Source organism: Tamandua tetradactyla, chromosome 2 (assembly GCF_023851605.1).
Source record: "Tamandua tetradactyla isolate mTamTet1 chromosome 2, mTamTet1.pri, whole genome shotgun sequence".
Lineage (NCBI taxonomy): Eukaryota > Metazoa > Chordata > Mammalia > Pilosa > Myrmecophagidae > Tamandua > Tamandua tetradactyla.
This window is the reverse complement of record NC_135328.1, coordinates 176,664,867-176,683,487: the sequence shown is the minus strand read 5'-3', so window position 1 is coordinate 176,683,487 and position 18,621 is coordinate 176,664,867. Positions and strand designations below refer to the sequence as shown.

General features: G+C 51.4%; 3 protein-coding genes across 3 annotated transcripts in view; 1 reads left to right on the top strand and 2 right to left on the bottom strand.

Moving 5' to 3' along the window:
* The window catches only part of PIK3R3 (phosphoinositide-3-kinase regulatory subunit 3), a 193,166-nt gene extending 186,850 nt beyond the window's left edge, over positions 1–6,316 (bottom strand). Inside the window, exon 1 of the mRNA XM_077149807.1 lies at positions 6,145–6,316. The gene's annotated coding sequence lies outside the window, so the exon portion shown is untranslated. The remainder of the gene's footprint in view (positions 1–6,144) is intronic.
* Positions 6,317–10,055: 3,739 nt separating this feature from the next.
* P3R3URF (PIK3R3 upstream open reading frame) lies at positions 10,056–10,701 on the bottom strand. The gene is made up of 2 exons (XM_077149810.1): positions 10,377–10,701; positions 10,056–10,196 (listed from the first exon to the last, which is right to left on the bottom strand). Exons 1-2 carry the CDS (start codon positions 10,621–10,623, stop codon positions 10,153–10,155), a joined length of 291 nt encoding a protein of 96 aa, XP_077005925.1. The 5' UTR covers positions 10,624–10,701; the 3' UTR covers positions 10,056–10,152.
* A 2,344-nt stretch (positions 10,702–13,045) lies between these two features.
* TSPAN1 (tetraspanin 1) lies at positions 13,046–18,058 on the top strand. Its single transcript, XM_077149809.1, has 8 exons — positions 13,046–13,277; positions 13,720–13,784; positions 16,271–16,477; positions 16,681–16,755; positions 16,870–16,968; positions 17,042–17,197; positions 17,303–17,386; positions 17,596–18,058. Exons 2-8 carry the CDS (start codon positions 13,728–13,730, stop codon positions 17,641–17,643), a joined length of 726 nt encoding a protein of 241 aa, XP_077005924.1. The 5' UTR covers positions 13,046–13,277; positions 13,720–13,727; the 3' UTR covers positions 17,644–18,058.
* The last annotated feature ends 563 nt before the right edge of the window (positions 18,059–18,621 follow it).

The window sequence follows — 18,621 nt, the reverse complement described above, 5'->3', positions numbered from 1 at the left end:
AAGGATTTGGTAAACAATTGGGTCTATCAGATTAGGTTCTTCCATAAAGGCCATCCTTTGTTTAGTTTTAGGTTCTGGGGGTAGTTTAGTTCTTCCAGTTCATGGGGGGGGGGGGGGGGGGGAAATGTCCCTTTAGAGCTGACTCTTCAATGATGGGGAAGATTACCTCTGAAGGTAGTGCAGTACCCTTCCTTGGCATTATTCAAGCAGAGCCTACACTGATATTTGACTAAAATTTATAGAGAAGGTTTGTATATAAAGCAGGGATGAAGAAGATGGTAAAGATTGTTTCAAACTCCAGGACAGAATTCTTAGGTACATTTGCCTTTTCTGAACATCGTGCAAGATCATGTGTATAATAGGACTTTTTTTAGTGCTTAAAACAGAAAACTAGTTCAAACTGGCTTAGGGAAAAAAAGAGGAATTTGATGTCTCAAATGAAAATCCAGGCAGCTGGACCCAGGAGCTCAAATAATCTCTAGGAATACATCTTCTCCATTTCGTGGCACCTTTTATCTCACGTTGTCTGGGTGGCTCTCCCCTGGAGTGGCAAAGAAAGCCACTAGCCAGCATAAGGTCAACGTTTGTATTTTCCAAGTTTTCTACAATGAGCAAATATTATTTAAACATTCTTTTGAAAGTTACCATCTTCTCAGCTCCCAAGAATTGGGCCACCCCCTTACCACATCAGTCTGCCTCAGCCTTTTGGACACTTAGGAAAAAATACTTGGTAGATGGTAGATAATGCTTAGCATCATTTTTCTTACAACTTTTCCCCAATCACCCACAGAAAGATAAGTTTTTCTTATAATTGCCAGTCTTCCTTCAGAAAGAATCCATCACTTTATCACATGATGCTTTTTTTTTTTGAAAAGTAAAACAAAACCTAGGAACAAAATATAAACTTTTGCTGAACCCTGATATGAAAATGAATAGGCACCAGGCTTCCAAGCTGTCAGTGAAGTGCCAGCACAAAAGGGATGCTTAGGCTGACCAATGCCAGAGACTTGAGGTAGAAATGCCCCCATTCTGGGCCTATGAGAACTGTCTGCAGGAATACCAGCCTGTGACTTTTTGGGCTCTGTGGGCCTAAAGGTGTCTCGGAAGATAAGACCTCTCTCTCTCTGCTGGCAAATGCTGATTGCTAAGAATTGCAGGCCGGGGAGAGAGAAAACAAGATCATGCTTCAACCGCTATGTAGAGGGCACCACCTCCAGGAAGCTTTCCCAGCTTCCTTCCTTGATCCTGCTCCACTTTCAGTGTATTGCTCCCCCACAGATCCATGACCCTAGTGTTTTCCCTGCCCCTCTTAGAGCAAATGTTGCCATTCATGACGTGGCAACTGATATTGTGAGAAGACATCACACAGACCTGCATTCACCTCCTGGCTCTGCCACTCTATTCCTGGGCTTCAGTCCCCTCAGCTATAAAATGAAGACAGTAATCTCAGCACCACAGGGGATACCCCCCTCCCAGGACTCTCATTCAGAGCAGTCTTACAACTTGGTCCTTGAGCTCACCGAACAGGACCATGAGCAAAGAGACCAGAAACACAAAGGGAGGCCCACCAGGCCCAGCCACCCAACGTATCCACAGCCTCACCACCCAGACCTCTAGCCAGCTGCAGCCATGGAAGACACACAGCCTAAAGTAGCTAATGATACCCTACCCATCTTCAGGACAGAGTAACTGCCAGGTAAGGGTAAGGATCCCAATTATTTAGGTCTGTCGGGAAGTGTGATGACAGGCATGTCCAAAACCGAACTCAGCCTCCGAGTAAATGTGTTACTCTTCCTGGTACCTTGAGGTCTCAGGGAATAGCACCACCCGGGGACCCAAACTGGAAATAAGGGTATAGCCCCCACACCTCCCTCTCAATCATGTCTCCCACTTGACCCATCACCAAATCCTGTCACTCCAATTTCTCCAAGCCGGCCATTTCTTTCCATCCTAGGGACACTGCTGTAGTTCAAGCCATTACCCCAGGCTACCGGCTCTCACCTCCTAGGTCTCCCTGCCTCCACACTGCCCCAAAGGAAGCTTATCTCCTGCCTCTGCTGAAACCCCCTCAATAGTTCTTGCTATAAAAACCAAACTCACTAACTTCAAGCCCCCCATTTTGCCACAACTTTCAACTTCATCTCTCTCCCCACCCTGACTCACACTTCGTAGTTTACCCAAAATTCATAGTCCTGTTTCCCATCTACTTATATTTAAAGATCTTAGCTTTCCAATCTTCTAGAAGACTTGTGGCTCTCCTACTCCCTCCCTCCACACACACCCCCTCCAAACTGGGCTAAGTGTTCTTCCCGTTGATACCGCTTACCGAACACTGTTCCAAGTACCTTAGACGGTGGAACTCATTCCAACCTCACAACAAAACCTGTGCCGAGGGTACTCATCCTTTTACAGACATGAAAACTGAGGTTTGGAGAATTAAGCCAAAGTTTCCAAGGCCAAACATTAAATGGCTCAGCGGGGATAGAACTCAGGTCTACCTATCACCCCCTCCCCCCACCCCTTTTCTTTTTTTTTTTTTTAAACAAAAAGAACTGTACTGTCTTTTTCTAACTATAAAAGTGCCAAGAAAAAAGTAAAAAGCACTCTTCTTTTTGTCAATTTGGTGAACATCCCTGATCTGGCTTGCAGCAGGTGCTCAATACATGCCATTTCTCTAGGTCTAACCTACATGCCGATTCCCATAGCATTTCACCTACCGCCTCCCAACCTCCACGCGGTCGTGCTTTCTCTAAGCTGGGGCCCTCGAAAGCGCCGCCTACGCCCACCGCAGCCCGCGCCCGCCCACCGTCCCACCGCCCCATCTCGCGTCAGACTTTCGGGCCCCGCACGGGGCATGTGATGCTGCCTGGCTTCCCCGCGAGGTGAGGAGCGCCTTGAGGGCAGGGCTCGGTCGAATTCGCTCTCAGTGCCAAAACCACGTCCGAACAGAGACCGAAGGACTCAAACAGCCGCCGTGTCAGGGATGGGGCGGCCCCTCCTACGCCCGGCATTTCCCCGCCAGGGCCCCGCTTGCCCAAGGTGCCCCCAACCCAGCGCTCCTAGTCGGGCTCTCGGTGGCTCCCACCCTCCCCGACGCCGGGAAGGGCTTCCCGACCTTGGCTCGGGTCTCCGCGCGACCACGGACCAGGCACGGTTAATGACAGCCCCGCCCCCAGGCCTGCGGGCCGCAGCTGCCCAGCCTCAGGACTCCCCCTTACACCCCCCCGACCCCGCCCTGATGAAAGGGGCGGCGATTGCCGCAGGGTACCCCCAGCGGGGAAGGCACACCTCCCCTTCGTTCCGGGCGCTGGGGCCCTTGGGTCAGGGCCAGGGGAGCACCTCCAGCCAAGCATTGGCGCCGGGTGCGCCCCGCTTTACGGAAAGAACGCCCGCGAATAAATCCGGAGCGGATTTGCATCACGGCAGCACTGGGAAGGCTGGAGTGGGGGTGGGGGGCGGGGGAGGGGAGAGTGGGGGTGGGGTGGAAGCCGCTAAAAGGAGAGACGTGCTCACTAGCCCTTAATTCCTGGAGCGGGAAGGCAGCTAGTGGGATGTGGGGATAACCTCCTCCTCTGCTGGGCCTGGGTGCCCTGGGAGGGGGGAGGCATAATCTATGTGTGTGCCTTGGATTAAAGGAAACAGTCTGGTAGGTGACGAGGGTCCAGCAGATTCCGTTAAGAATCTCTAAGCCACAGTCTCCTCGGGTCTCCCTACCTGGTTCCTAGGTCCTGCATCTTCTGTGGCTCCTGTGTGCCCACAGAGCGCAGACAGTCCTGACTTAATGTCCAAACTCTGACTACCCTATTACCCACCAGACTCATACTCCAGCCATGGGCCAGCTTTGCAGGACAATTCCTTCATCCTACACAGTCCAATTTCTGCTCATTCTGCCTCTCAGTCTGCAAGGTCCTTTCTCTCTTTGTATTTGCTGAAAAATTTTGCCTGTTCTTTAAGCACAACTCAAAAGCCACCTCTATGAATGTTCCCTGAAGCCTGAGCCCCACCCTCTCTGAGCTCCCATTGTACAAAGTCCGAACCTGTCTTTTAGCCTTGATACCTATCTTGGTATATCCAAGCCCATTTTCTACATTAGGTAGCAAGCTCACAGGAACAAGGACAAGGCTGGATTCAACACTGTGTCCCCAATGTCAAAGGGAGCGCTTGGCAAAAGGGGGAGTCAGCTGGCGCTGCTGTGTGACTTTTGACAAGTCCTGTTCTCTCTCTGGACCTGGAATTCCTTCCCACCCTTACCGTTCAGGGGTTCAGTTTAGATAATCCCCCTAGGGTTCCCTCCAGCCTAGATCTTGTGAGCCAGTGACTTCCTGAATCTCCCAGACTCCTCTGTGTTGACCCAACCTTGACCAGAGCAGGGGACATTTGAAATCCTCCTATCTCCTTTGGGGCAGTTAACTGAGGCAGTTGTGCAAGGTTGCTGAGGACAGTCTAAAGAATCCAGAAGGTGCTGAGAACCTCTAAGTGGTGAGTCCATTGTCAACACAGCATGATGCTATCCTCGCTGGAAAGTCCCCCTGGGCTCTAGAGGCTTGACAGCTCCGACAAGGGGGTGGGAGAAGGAAACAAGCCTATCCCAGAAAATAAAGAAGCCCCCACTTACAGTTCCCCCTAACATATACACATACCTTATTTCCAGATGGAGTGGCAACAACCCACCAACCCCTGAAGACCAGCTCAGTATCACCCCATTCTATTCCACCCGGGGAACCTCCCACCCAGTCTATGGCCAGTTTGAGCTGAGAACACACCGAGTTCCCTATAGAAGGAGCCCCATTTCGGCTTTTTTTCAGAGCACAAGAACTTGTCAGTCCCTGTTGTGCATTCTTCGGAATGGACTTCAGGGCTAACCACCTCGATCACCGTGGGGCATTTCTGAAAACTCCCATCTATGGATTCTCATTTCATCTTTCAAAGCTACCAGGAATAAAGCTAATCTGAAACTACAGCCCTGAGATTTAGATATTCCTGGTTGAGATCCCAGTTCTGTCACTCTCCAGGCTGGATGATGTTAGGCATGGCATTTACTCTCTCGAAACCTCAGTTCTTTCATCTATACAATGGGATAGTTGGGGTCATTATATAAGATTTATGAAAACACCCAACATAGGCATATTCGCTACATCTTCCCTTAAACTGCCTGAGACTTTCTTTGGAAGCTGCAAATGGAGATATCTAAAGCTAGAATTGATCTAGGAAACTAGGGCCATAAAATATTAAAAACTGCATTTAGGATCCCATAGTAGACTTCAAAAGAGGGCAAAGGAAGATTGAGGCATCACTGGAGAAAGGACAGGGTTTGGCAAAGGTCACACAGCAGGTGTAGGTAGGTATAATAGCAGATAAGCAGGGAGAGGGATGCAAATGGATTGTGAAGGTAGAGGTTGGGGCTGAGTTGAAGGTCAGGCAACTCAGCAAGAGGACCTCCAGCTGACATTGTCCCATTGCCCATACCCAGTAGAGCCTGGCATTAGCCTTTCTCTGGAGCTGCTTCTTCTGGATTCCTTAGTTTGCAGTAGTTTCCCAGAAATACTAAGTAAACAACCTATTGTTTGCTGAGTAACCAGCCCTATAGATCAGACAAGGGTCCCCATGCAATATGCTGCCCAGAGGTTGGCTCCTTCTATAGTGATACTCAGCTTCCCCAGGCACCATCCCCCAAGTACCCGCCCACAAGTTCCCCTTGCCTGATACACACATGGAGGAGGGGGTGACTTTAGTGTGTACCGCGTTGTGCTCAGGGCTCAACATCTTATTTGAAAAGAGCATTCTCTGCCCAGTAGCCTCGAGAAAAGCATCCTACATGGAGTATTTTCTTGCTTGGTACCTTTCTCTTCCCCACCCCCTCCAAATAAAGATAGCTAGACATGGGTTGCTCCAATGTAATAAGATGTCTTATTAACCTTTGGAAATGTCCTAGGCTGATGTAACGCAAATCATGGGGGAACTGGAGGTGTTGGGCTGGCATACTATGCGACTTGACCATTCTTTTTCTAGATTACCTTTCCTCAGTTTATATAGCTCTCCTGTCTCTGTCCCAACTGCTACCCCACTCTCCTCATCCTCAGGAAAGAGGAATGTGTCCTCATGGATGATGTCTGTCTTCTGTCTGGTTTATTGCAGGTATCTTACCTCACTTGAGCTCATGTGTCCCAGACTCTCTGCTTCTTCCTCCTTCTGGGAAGTTCATGAACTTCTTTGTCCTTCCCCAGTGGGGAATCCTCTGCTTTAGACATCTACCTTAAGGTAGGAACTTCACTAATAGACTTCTCAAGACTTCCAGTTCAAGGGTACTCAACCTTCTGATTCTGAAACTCTAGATTCTAGAGTTCTGAATTTCTAAGAATTCTGGATTTCTAAGATTCCATGTCTGTAGATGTCTATGAATATATAATATATATTTTAAATTGGGTTTAATGGGAGTTCATCATTGACATAGTGACAGTAACAACAGCCAGAATTCATTGGGCCTGCATTTTTGTGTTTGTTTTCCAGAGGCTACAGGTTTCAGCTCTGGGCTTTCTTCTTTGGATTCTCTGAAAGCAGAGAAAAGAGGTGGCTGGATAGGAGAAGACTAGCATTTTCATCTCCTCTGGGGCTGCAGGAGGTGGGATAGTGCCCAGGGCAACCCTAGCCCAGTCCTAGGCCCCAGCACTTAACCACCACCGCCTCCCCCTAAGCCCCTCTTTTGGCCTCCAGTGTGTGAGGGTCGCAAGAAAAGATGGCTCCTAAACAGTCGGTCCAACCAGCTTTTCCTTCCCTTTCACAGGGCCCAGTGAGAGAATGTTTACTGGGAGATAACCTAAAGTTGTCCCTGAATGGATGGGGAGGGATAACTGCAGGGCAGGGAGCCAGTGGAGACGACAAGGGAGATTCCCCAGGGGGACCAGCAGCCTTCCCTGGAGGTGAGGAAGGAACAGAAACCGGAAGTGGGGTGGGGGCACCGGTATGGGTGGGGTGACCGGTATTGCATTGTAGAGCTGGAGCTAGGTTTCCGGCCATTGACCAATTGGTGACAGGGGACCTAGCACCTGGCGCCCCAGGGCTGTCTGGTCGGCCCCTACCCGGCTGGCTGTGTGTTCCTGTGCCTGAGTCAGACACCCAGGAAAACCCCGAGGGCAGGAATTGGGGGTGGGGAATGTGATCCTTCAGAGCCCTTTCCCAGGAGGAGCGACTGAAGTCAAGAAAGGAACCAGGATTTTCCAAGGATCACACTGGGGCTTGGGGCAGCACAGGGACTCTTAACTCCGGGCACCAGCTCTGCAGTCCAAAGGGTCCTGGTATGAAAAAATGCTCCCCCCACTGGGCGGTTTGGCCAGTCGCTAGACTGGAAGACGGGCCCACCCCAGGCTGCCTCCCGGGAGCTGTCCGGACCCCTCCCCCTGCCCTGAGGCACAGCTGAAGCTGCCAAACCCGATTTTCCGGTGGCTGCCCGAGGCTGGCGGGAGCGGGAAACCCTTCTCTTGGCAAGGATCCCTCTCCTTGTCTCCTGAACCCAACCCCCAGACCTGCTCCCATGCACCTGTGCCAGCCAGCGTCCCAGCCACTTCCTCTACCGCCCGTCTGCATCACCCCCTGGGCTGCTCCTGGGGCACCATGAGGCGTGGGCCAGCTCTGTCTTTCCCTGGGCCTCAGTTTTCCCACCTATAGGTGCGGGGGGCAATGGCCTCTCTTCCACTGAGCCAGGGAAAAGAGGGAAATGAATAGCAGTGGACCAAGTCAGCACACTTATGTGGGGGGTTGGTAGAGCGGTGGGTGTGCTCAGGCTCTGAGAAGGAAGCACTGCTCCGGAATTCTGGAAGGGGGTGTGCCCCCTTCTGGCTTCCTTATCTTATATCCCACCTATGGGAGAAGGAAGAGCCCAAAGAAAAAGAGACCGAGAACATCACCCTAGACTAAGTCCCTCCATTACAAGTTTTCAGGGCCCTGGCCACAAAAAATGATTTAGCCATGTAATACCTGCCCCCACGAGTTGTAACTTCATAAGGAAGATTCCCCCCCTTCCCCCTAGCCTGGCCCCGGATTCCAGTCTCTGGAATCTTCAGTGCTGTAGCACCAGAACTTAGCACACTCCCTGGCACATAGCAGGCACTCAGTATTTCTGGAATGAATGAACAAATAAGTGGAGGCTGAATGAGACAGAGCTTCGGATTGAAAAGCAGAAGCAGAGGCACCCTAGGGGCTGGGTATCAGCCAATTTAGCTCACCTGACCCAAGCCCCTGTTTCAGGTTGTCATACTTCCCCAAACACTTTCTCTTGCCTCCAGGAAGCTTTGGAGGAGTGGGAGAGAGTGGGCTGTTCACGGTCATCCAGGAGGTCACCTAGACTTGGGTAGTGGGTGCCCTCTGGCTGCGGCTGTCTCTGGGAGCCTGAGGAGGAGGAGAATTGGGAACCTGGAGGGGGAGGGGCAGTGGATCTGCCGTCATTGCAGATCCAGCTAAAAATAGCCAGAGGAGGTGATGTCATCGGGTTCCCAGAGCTCAGCACCCCCTTCGCTCATGCACACATACTCATAGATATACACAGACACAAGCGTGGGCATACACACGAACAAATACACTCATATAGGGGAGGGAGACTTCTGGGTCCCAGGGCTGAGGGGGCAGGGATATCTGGTGAGTGTGTGTCTGAATTTGTGTGTCTCTGTGTACCTGGGTTTGCATGAGTGTCGTTGCATGTGCCTGTGTCTGTATGCATGTGTGCATATGTCTGGGTGCATGCATGTTTGTGTCTCTGTATGTACATTTGTAGGCATGTATATGTGTTGTTACATGTGACATATGGGGGGCGGTCTGTGTGTATTACTGTCAGTACATATCTCTGTTTATGGGCATGTGCCTGCATGCATGTGTATGTTTGTTGCATTCATTGTGTGAATGTGAGCCACTTAAATTTACATGTCTGCATGTGCGTACAGACTGTGTCAAGTGTCTTTATATGTGTGGACCCCCTTGTGGGCCTTGGCCACCAGCCCAACCCACCTTCTAGGTCTGAGTGAGAGGTTCCATGCCCCCCACCCCCACTCCCAACCAATACCTTGAGGATCCTCAGCTCCCACCCAGCACTGCTGGACAAAATGTGTCAGTGAGGCCCTCCGCTCTCTCCTGCCCCCACCGGCCCCGGATTCTGTCTCTTGCAGGACTTCGAGTGGGAAGACACAGACACACTTCATTTTCCCTCGCATGCAGCAACGGATATTAGCCAGGCTTCCTGAACCCCAGGGACCTGGCCAAAGGTCTCCAGGGCCACACCTATTCCCAGCCATCAGGGAGGGGAGTGCTGGAACTGGGGCCAAGTCTTGGGACACTGGGACACAAATTAACCCATATATAAAGCCACACGTTAGAGAGAGTCACTCAGGGGTGTTCTCAGACACTACGACACATCCCAATGAAGACACACCCCTCAGAAAACCAGTTACACCCGATGACACATGGGCATACACTCAGAAATCCAAATGGAAAATCCCCAGGCCTGAGAGCTTAGCACCCTCCCCCACTTCTGGACTCAAACGCCGCTGTCTTGCCCTGCCCCCAAGAGCTCCAGCTCAGCTGGTAGTCCTGGAAAGCACTGACTCCGAGAGAGGGGCGAGGGGGCTGGAGGTAGTAGTATGCCCTCCTCTGAAGCCCCTCATTCAGGCTGCCTCCTACCCCCTCCCGACCTTCATTCCTCTTAGTGGGGCCAATGCCTTCCCTCACAAACACACACACGCACACTCACAAACACACCTCGACATACACAGCTCTCTCTCTACCCGGGCACACTCAGCCGCATGCCTGCTCCCAGTTCTCATGGTCTCACACGCACACTCTCAAACACACACCAGCAGCTACACCTCCACATTAACCACCGCAAGCGCACAGAGGCACACACACCTTACACTCAAGCATTCGGGCACTCACGCCCTGGACCCCTAAGGTCTGTCTTTCATCCTGTCCCTCTCTGATCTGTGCTCTCTACCTTTCTCCCCAAGGACCTGATTCCTCATACCTTCTAAGATGTCCACAGAGACCCTCCTACCAGTGAGATGATAGTAAAGCAATTGGAACAGAAATGACTGTATTTGTCTGCTGTTTACCACTCGCAGTCCCTGCCGGGAGGCAGATTCAGGCCTAGCCAAGCTTCTGGGCTGGGTGTTTCTAGAAGATCAGAAAACTCCCAGGTTGACAGAGGTGTCTGAGAACTGAAGAGAGGAAGGAGGGGGAAGGGTGAGAGGAAAACAACAGCTCTGGAAGCCCCATTGCCCCCTGCGATTCATCTCCCTTCCCAAGCCCTCTGCTTCCAGCCAATCCACCCTCCATTAAAGCTCTCTGCCTTTGGGAGGTTTTCCAATGCCTCACCCTGACCTGGGCTCCCAACTAACCTTGCGGAGGGAGGACCCACACACTGGTGGTAGCAGTGTCACTGTTAGTGTTCACATCAGCAGTCCTGGTGGCAAGATTGGTGGTTGCGGTGGTGGTAGCTGGGCTTTGTGGCTTCTGCCGGTACCTTCTGCGGCTGCACTTGAACATCTTGGGGAACTTGGTCCCAGGCCGGCTGGTACCTCGCCTGCGGTAGGGGGAGCTCAGGCCCCGGGGCCGAGGGGCTCGGACTAGCCGAGAGGGCCCCATCTGTAAAGGGGAGCTGCTGCGGTGTGCCTGAGAAGTGCTGCTGGCCTAGGCAGCCGAGGCCTCTATGACATATGGAGACTGCATAAGGGTGGTCCTCTTTACCCCTGCCCCTCCCCATGGATTAGCTTCCCTCACAATCCTCTCCATGGGTCCAACCCCAGAGTGAGCCCAAGAGCCGCCTAACCTCAGCTTGACCCCCTTGGGAAAAGATGCTCTGTGGAGGGGTTAATCACCCTCGTTTTATCACTCATCCACATTAACGGTATTAACAATGTTTGTTGAGCACCTACTGTGTGCAGGAAACACTTTGCAAACATTATCGCATTTTATCTTTCAAGAACCCTACAGGGAGGTTCTATCATTATCTCTGTTTTTTATATAAAGAGGTATAAAACCAATGAGGTAAAATCACACAATTAGAGGTAGGCACAGCATTTAAATCCAGAGCATTTACTGCTTGCTATTCTGTACTCATTCATTCGTTCAAGAAAGATTCACTGATAACTTCAACTGTGCTGGGCACTAGGGACATGGATGAATGTGACCTGCTACCAATTCTTCTGGAGATGCAAAAAGCCACGTGGACAATCAGTGCAGGCGAAGAAACAACTAGGTACCCCGGGAACGTAAGAGGTGCCAACCCTGGGTTTTTGTAGGAGGCAGGAGAGTCGGTGGCTCCACCCAGCCTTATGCCGAGTTGCTCTGAGACTTTGGACTTGCCCCTTCCCCCTCCGTACTTCAGCTCCCTCTCCTTTTCCCTCTCATCCCACCTACAGGGCCCCTTCCCAGCCTCTACCTTTACTCTCTTCTTGCAAGACCCTGATGGAAGACTCTGGGGGCCCTCAGCATCACCTCCACAGGCCTTACACCTCTTCTCCTCGCTAATTTCTACTCCTGTCACCCTCAGGTTAGAAGATGACCTGGTCCCCATTAACTTGCAGCCACCATATCTATAAACCCACCTGCCCCTGCCTGCCTGCTTCCTCAGGTCCCAGACCAAGGCCTCTTCCCCTGCTCTTTCTGGAAGCCAGCCCCTCCTGCCTCCTTAAAGCCTGCATCAATCTAGACAGATCTGCTTGGTGGTGAGGATGTGCACTCTGGCACCAGACTGACTGGCTTTGCCTCTCACAAGCTGTGTGATCATGACAAGCCACTTAACCTTTCTGTGCCTCCATTTCGCCATATTCAAAATAGGGATAATAAGAGAATCAACCTCATAAGGTTGTTGTGAAGGGAAAAAAAAAAAGGACTGAAAATGTGTTACGCATTTAAACCATGACCTGTACAAATATCAGTGTTATTCACCCATCTCTCTCTTGTCTCTTCAGCTGCGTCCTCCCACTAAACAACAAAACATAAACCCACCACCCCCAAACCCCATCTCTCTGGCTGTGGCACTCTCCTTTCTGACCTTCTCACTCTGTGGAAATTCCTTTACCAATATTCCAGAGTGGGGAGGAAATCTCAGCTTAAAACCCTGTTAACTATCTTGTTATGGAAAAAGAGGATTGAAACCAAGTCTAAGAAATGTCCCCCGGGGTCACACAGTTAAGAAGGGACGGGGAAGGAATTTGAGCCCCTGTCTGAGTGACTTGAAAACCAGGACTATCCCTGTACCTCGACCTCAGGAGTGTGGGAGTGGGAAGCGAGACAGGCAGCCAAGGAAGGATGAATGAAGATGGGGTTTACAGAGCCTTCGAACTGGAGAAGGGTAGAGGGGGGGTGGCAATTCCTTTGTGGGACCATGGCGCCACCTGCTGGCAGAAGGGGAATAGGTGGACAGAGAGTATTAAGAGAAGACCGGAGAGAGGGAAAGGAAAAGAGTGGGAAGGGAGATGAGAGGAGGAAGAGGAGAAAGATGGGGAACTCGGATTTTGTGGAGGAAAAAGGACCAAGCCTGTTTGCTACTCAGAGGAGGGAACAGAGGCTGCCAAACCTTGGCCATTTCCTTGAAAGTGAGTGTTTGTGTATGTATGCACGTGCGTGTATGTGTATGTTTGTGTATGTGTGTTTGCCAAAGAGAGAGAGACTAATTCTGTTGTTCGTTCATTGCTGGGAGTCAGGAGTCAGTCCAGAAAGAGTTCAGTGTGTTTTTATGTGTGCGTGTGTGTGTGGTGTGTACAATCATGAGCATTTGTGTTTATGTATATATCCGTGTGTTTATTGTGTGAATATATGGACGGCAGCTTGGGCAGATGTGTGTGCCTGTGAGTATTTGGGGTGTGAAGGTACTAGCAGATGTAAGATAAGAAGCATATGTGCACTGTTGTGGTGGGGGCCCGCAGTAGTTCTGGGAGGTCAGACCCCAGAACTTGCTCCACCCCCAGACTTTCCTCCCGTCTAAAGACAGGAGGGGCGTTGCCCACGGTTGATGTTGCCAGGTTCCGCTGCTGCTGTGGCAGTGGGGACAGATTCCTAGGCAGCAGAGGGCAGCAGGGGCAAGGGCGGGTGGACTGGCTGCGGGTGGGGCAGGCGGGCAGGCAGAACGAGGCCTTTAAAGCGGCTGCCCCGCCTGCAGGTGAGCAGTGGTGTGTAAGAGCCAGCCCTGTCCCTCCGCCTGCCCACTTAACGGCTGCTCCCTGGACTGTACCGTCCCCTCCAGAGCCTTAGCTGTTTCCTCTTCTAGAACTCAAGCGACCAAGAGCTCTAAACAGGTGATGGCATGGAATAGGGATTACCCTATGAAGGGAAATCAATCTGGAAACAGGTTTGGGAAACTGAAAACAGGTTTGGGGAGGGTACTCAAAGGTTTTGGGGTTGGTTTGGAGAGGGGGCCCACCAGAGTACATAGATGCCAGGAAGGGGCATGGAGTGAGTTGGAGTTTGGGGGTCAGGCTTGAGGTACAAGTGGAGAAACCAGGATGTTAGGATCTCAGAGTATCGGGTGCTGGCAGAGGGAGCAGATAATATAGAGCAGTAGGGGTCTCTGGATGGGGTTGGGAGAAATCCTAAAGTAGTAGAGTCCAGGTGCTGAGGAAGCTGAGTGAAGTATGGGTCCAGGCTTCGGGGGTCTGTTATGTCAGGGTGCAGATGTGAGGGACAGCCTGGGGTGGGGGTGAAGGCGGTAAGACCCTAACTCATACATATATTTCTCAGGAGCCATCATGCAGTGCTTCGGCTTCGTTAAGACCATGATGATCCTCTTCAATTTGCTCATCTTTGTAAGTGTAGGGTTTGTGGGCTCTTTGGGGCTTCTTACAGGCCTAGGTCGCAACCTGAGCCAAGCCCAACCTCGGGGGTGGGAGACTGCTGTGCCCAGGCTTTGTTCTGCAAGTTTCCCTTTATGAATGGGGTGCAGAGGTATCTCCAAATGCTGAGTTCTGCCCCAGTAGCAGTCAGAATGCCCACACATAGAGGGGTGGAAATGTTTAGGGGGATCCTCGCCCTTCTAAGAAGCTTCAGCCCAGGCTTAGGGGAGGGCAGGGCAAGGTAAGCTAGCAAGCATATCTCCCTTTTTATAAGCGTTGGGGGCCCAAAGAAGGGAGGGGTGTGCCCAAGGTGACTAGTGTGAAAGGGAATTCAGTGGCCTCTGTGTGCTAGGAAGCAGAAAGGGGAGAAGGGCCAGAGACATCAAAAAGCCAGCAACAGAGCAGAGTTCTGTCTCAGACAGCGCTTATTCACTCAACAAACAATTACTGCCTAAGACTCTGTGTTGGGTGCTGGAGTGGCAGATAAGCAAGGACTTTCTATGTCCTCCAGGATCTCAGGTCCAGCAGGATAGGTAGTATAGCTGGACTTAGCCCAAGTACTACAGAAGCCCATAGGAGGGGTTCCAGTCCAGCCTAGTCAGAGAAGGCTTCCTGGAGGAAGCAGCTGAAGCTGGGATTTGGCACTGGGTGGGGGTGGTAGTGGGAAGGTAAAGTACTTATAAAAGTACTTTTTGTAAAGTACTTATAAAAGCCCAGAGGCAATGACACCTGATATTATTGTTCAGAAAACCAGGAAACCATTTGCATAGAGGATGTTTGAGGAAGCTAAGCAATGAGGTGTGAACCCTGGAATCCTGGAGATAGTGGTGGAGATGGGGAGAACTGGACAGCATGGACACATCCCTCCTACGGTAGTTAAGGGATGGAAGAAGAGACAGGGGAGGCAGAAGCTTTGACATAATGCCCATCTCTGGCATGAGCATCCCAGGGGATGTACACAGTAAGGGTGCAGCTCAGTTCTGAGTTGAATGTAGATATTTGAAAGTCATGTACCCATAGATGGTTGTTGAAGCCATGGGAGTGGGCAAGAGTTCTCGGGGAGAGCAAACTTTGAGAAACCCCAACTTATGAGGGATAAGTTGAGGAATAACCACATGAAGGAGATGCAGAAGGAGCAGTGGGAAAGGAGGGAGATATCAGAGAGGTCTAAGAGGATATGGCCCATGAAATGTCTACCAGATTTAGCACAGATGTTACCAGAGAACTTGAAGTCACATTAGAGTGGGTAAGAGTGAGTAAAAGGTAAGGAGGTGGAGAGACATGGCACGTAGACAAGTTTGGAGAAATTGGGCAGGGGGGTGGGGGTGGGGGTGGAGTAAATGGACTCTCTTCCCGGGTAGCTTCTTTGGGCTTTAGGAAACCAGCCTTTAGACACTTATCTGGAGGAGGCAACAGGATCCAAGAGAGTTAAAGAACAGGGGCTCTGACCCGAGGGGGTTAAAAGCAAATCTGGTTTGGTTTCTGGCCCCTGTTGCCCAGGCCTTTCCGGGCTGGGCAGGGCAAAGTAGGGCAGGCTTCAGACTCCTTGAAATTTGACCCTGTGGGCTGGAGGCCCAGCTTTTTGTTCTTGGGCAAACATGCCTGGGATCCAGCCACAATCTGCCGCCTCACTGCTGGTTCCAGCCTCAGTTTCTGTAGATGGAAAGTGGGGACCGGGTACCAGGTGGTGTCAGGCTGATTTATCCACTGAAGCCCTGGGTCAACAAGGCTTTGTTTCAAGAGCTGTGGTTGTCAGGGAGTACCCTCCCCCATCTGTGCCTTGGGATTCCTGCTGACGTTTAGGGTTGAGCCAGAGAGCTTCTAAGAGAGGATCCGGCTGTACTTCCCCTCTAGTGCTTCAGTTTCCCCCTGTGAGACAAGGTGAGGTCTAGGCTGGATGAGGGGCATGCGTGACGTCAAATCCTGGAGGGGAGGCAAATGGGGCCTCAGGGTGGATGTCCCTTCTCAGCCACCACCCTCTCAAGGTTGGGAGCAGGTGTAAACCTCAGCCACACCTCGGTTGCTAAGGTGACTGTTGGGCCTGCTCCACGCTTCCACCCCTCTGTTTCCACCTATCAGAGGACAGAGGTGTTCTAGGCACTTATAGCCCAGAAAGGAAATGAGGGGCTGGGCCTTCACCTGCTTGTTTGCACTCCTAGTTATGTGGCAGGACCCTGGCAGCAAGTGAGGGAGAGCCTTGCTCCTCCCCCCACCCTGTGGACATTTCTAGAACTCCTGATAACATTTTTATCTACCCAGTTGCGCTGCCTGGTGCTGGCCATGGGTGTCCCAGCTCCTATCTTTCTGGCTCTAAAGGATGTCCCCCTCCTTGTAGGATGAGTTTCTAGACTCCCTAGTCCATAAAGAGGAACTTTCTAGGCTCCACTCTCCCTTACTCAACTGTGGGGGAGCTGCACATCAGTACTATTTTAAGGACTGCCTGATCTCTTTGTCCCCAGCTATGTGGTGTGGCCCTGCTGGCAGTGGGCATCTGGGTATCAGTCGATGGACCATCCTTCCTGAAGATCTTCGGGCCGCTGTCGTCCAGTGCCATGCAGTTTGTCAACGTGGGCTACTTTCTCATTGCAGCTGGCGCTGTGCTCTTTGCTCTTGGTTTCCTGGGCTGCTATGGTGCTCAAGCTGAGAACAAGTGTGCCCTCATGATGGTGTGTCAGACCCAGCTCCACAGGCCAATGTCCTATGCCCAGGGTCCTCTCATCCTTTACTCTTGGGGATCTCCAAACCCTGTCCCAGACTCCAGGGACCTCAGCAAAAGGGTCCTTGATTCACTTTATGGGGGATGGGTCAGGGCAAAAAGGGCATAAGGGACTGTCTCTCCCTAAAACCTAGATCCCTGTTTCCCACTCAGTTCTTCTTCATCCTTCTCCTAATCTTCATTGCGGAGGTTGCAGCTGCTGTGGTTGCTTTGGTGTACACCACAATGGTAAGAAGCTGGCAAAGGGCAAGGGAGGCAGAATGGGCAAAATCCTGGAAGCAGGCCATGGCTGTGATGGCCATCATCCCTGTCAGTCCCAAAATTCTGGCTTGCTCCACCCAGGCTGAGAACTTCCTGACACTGCTGGTAGTGCCCGCCATCAAGAAAGACTACGGTTCCCAGGTGGAATTCTCCCAAGTGTGGAACACCACCATGGATGGGGTAAGGTGGGCTGGAGATTTTGGGTGGGAGGAGGGAAGCAGGATCCCACTGACCATCTCTCCCTCGTCTCTAGCTCAAGTGCTGCGGCTTCAACAATTACACAGATTTTGAAGACTCCCCCTCCTTTGTGAAGAGCCATGCTTTTCCCCCATACTGTTGCAGCAACAATACCAATAGCACAGCCAATGAACCCTGCACCAAAAAGAAGGCAGCGAATGATGCCGTGAAGGTGTGGAGCTGGGATGGCAAGGTGGGGGCCTTCTTTGCAGGCCCCAGGGTGCCAGATGTAGGTGGAAACAGCTGCAGATAATAGATGCTCTCTGCCCTCCCCTAGGGTTGCTTTGAACAGCTTCTGCACGACATCCGAACCAATGCAGTCGTCGTAGGTGGTGTGGCAGCTGGAATTGGGGGCCTGGAGGTAAGGGGATGAAGAGGCTGAGGTTGGGGCTGGGATATCCACCCTGGGCCAGGACTGGAAGCTGCTGGACCCATCTTTGAAGCCTCTCTGAAGGAAACAGACTTTTAACAGAACTCCATATAGGAAGGTATCTGGGGGATCAGGAAACTAAAGCTTCAGGACCTAGCCCCACTAATCATGTCTCTTCTCTCCCTGTTCCTTTATACCAGCTGGCTGCCATGATTGCGTCCATGTATGTGTACTGCAATCTGAAATAGTTCTACTTCTGCCTCCACCACTGCTGCTGCAGCACGGGTACAGGGAAGAGGCACCCTGGTACTGCCAAGTGGCAGTGAATGGGGTGGGGGCAGGATCTCATTGTCACCTGGGCTAGGGCAGCCCAGCCTTGCTGTTCAGGACTTGGGGCTAAAGACCACCCTCTTCAGGTTGTGCCTGACTTTTCCTTTCATTGGTGTTTCATGTAACCAGTTCTCCTATCCATTCCCTGAGTCTAGTCCTTAAACCCTTGACACCCCCTCAGGCCAAGGAGTGCTCTTGGTGATCCCAGTACTCTACTGGGGGATGAGAGAAGAGTGTCCTATAGCCCGGGCACATGCAAAATTAGCAGAGCCATTCGGTGGATGTGTAGAAGAGACTTCAGAATTTATAAATCAATTAAAATGTTTCCGTTTAGACTCTGTTCATGTATTCTTTTTTTTTTTTAATGTGTTTTATTTATTAAACATACCAACATACAAACGCAAACATTCTTACCATTGTTCATGTATTCTTGGGAAAAGGATCCATCCTGCTAAACTAGCCTCAGGTTTCCGTGGGGACAGATTCCAAAGACTCCTCGAAGGGCAGTGGGGTGACTATTTCTCCCCTTCATTTAAATTCCAGGCCTGGGAGGGAGCCTAAGAAGAATGGCCAAGAGGGCACTGAGAAGGTGGGGGCTGGGCTAGTCTACCTTCTTATAATGTAGGAGGACTTTGGCCTGAACCTACCCCCTCCTAGGTGGGGGCACTGGACTGGAAAGCTATGAAAATAACAAGCTTGTGCTCAAGTGGGGGAGGAGAACAGAATTATGACGAAAGCAATGAGGTTAGCCCTTAGGCTCTGGGAAGCCCTCTGGGAGCCCACATCAGAGTCCAGGCTGCCCCTGCTTCCCACTTAGGCAAAGCTCCAGACCTTTCCCTGGTTTGGGGATCTCACAAAAAAACCTTCATTTATCCTTGGTCTTGGCCTGTCTAGTG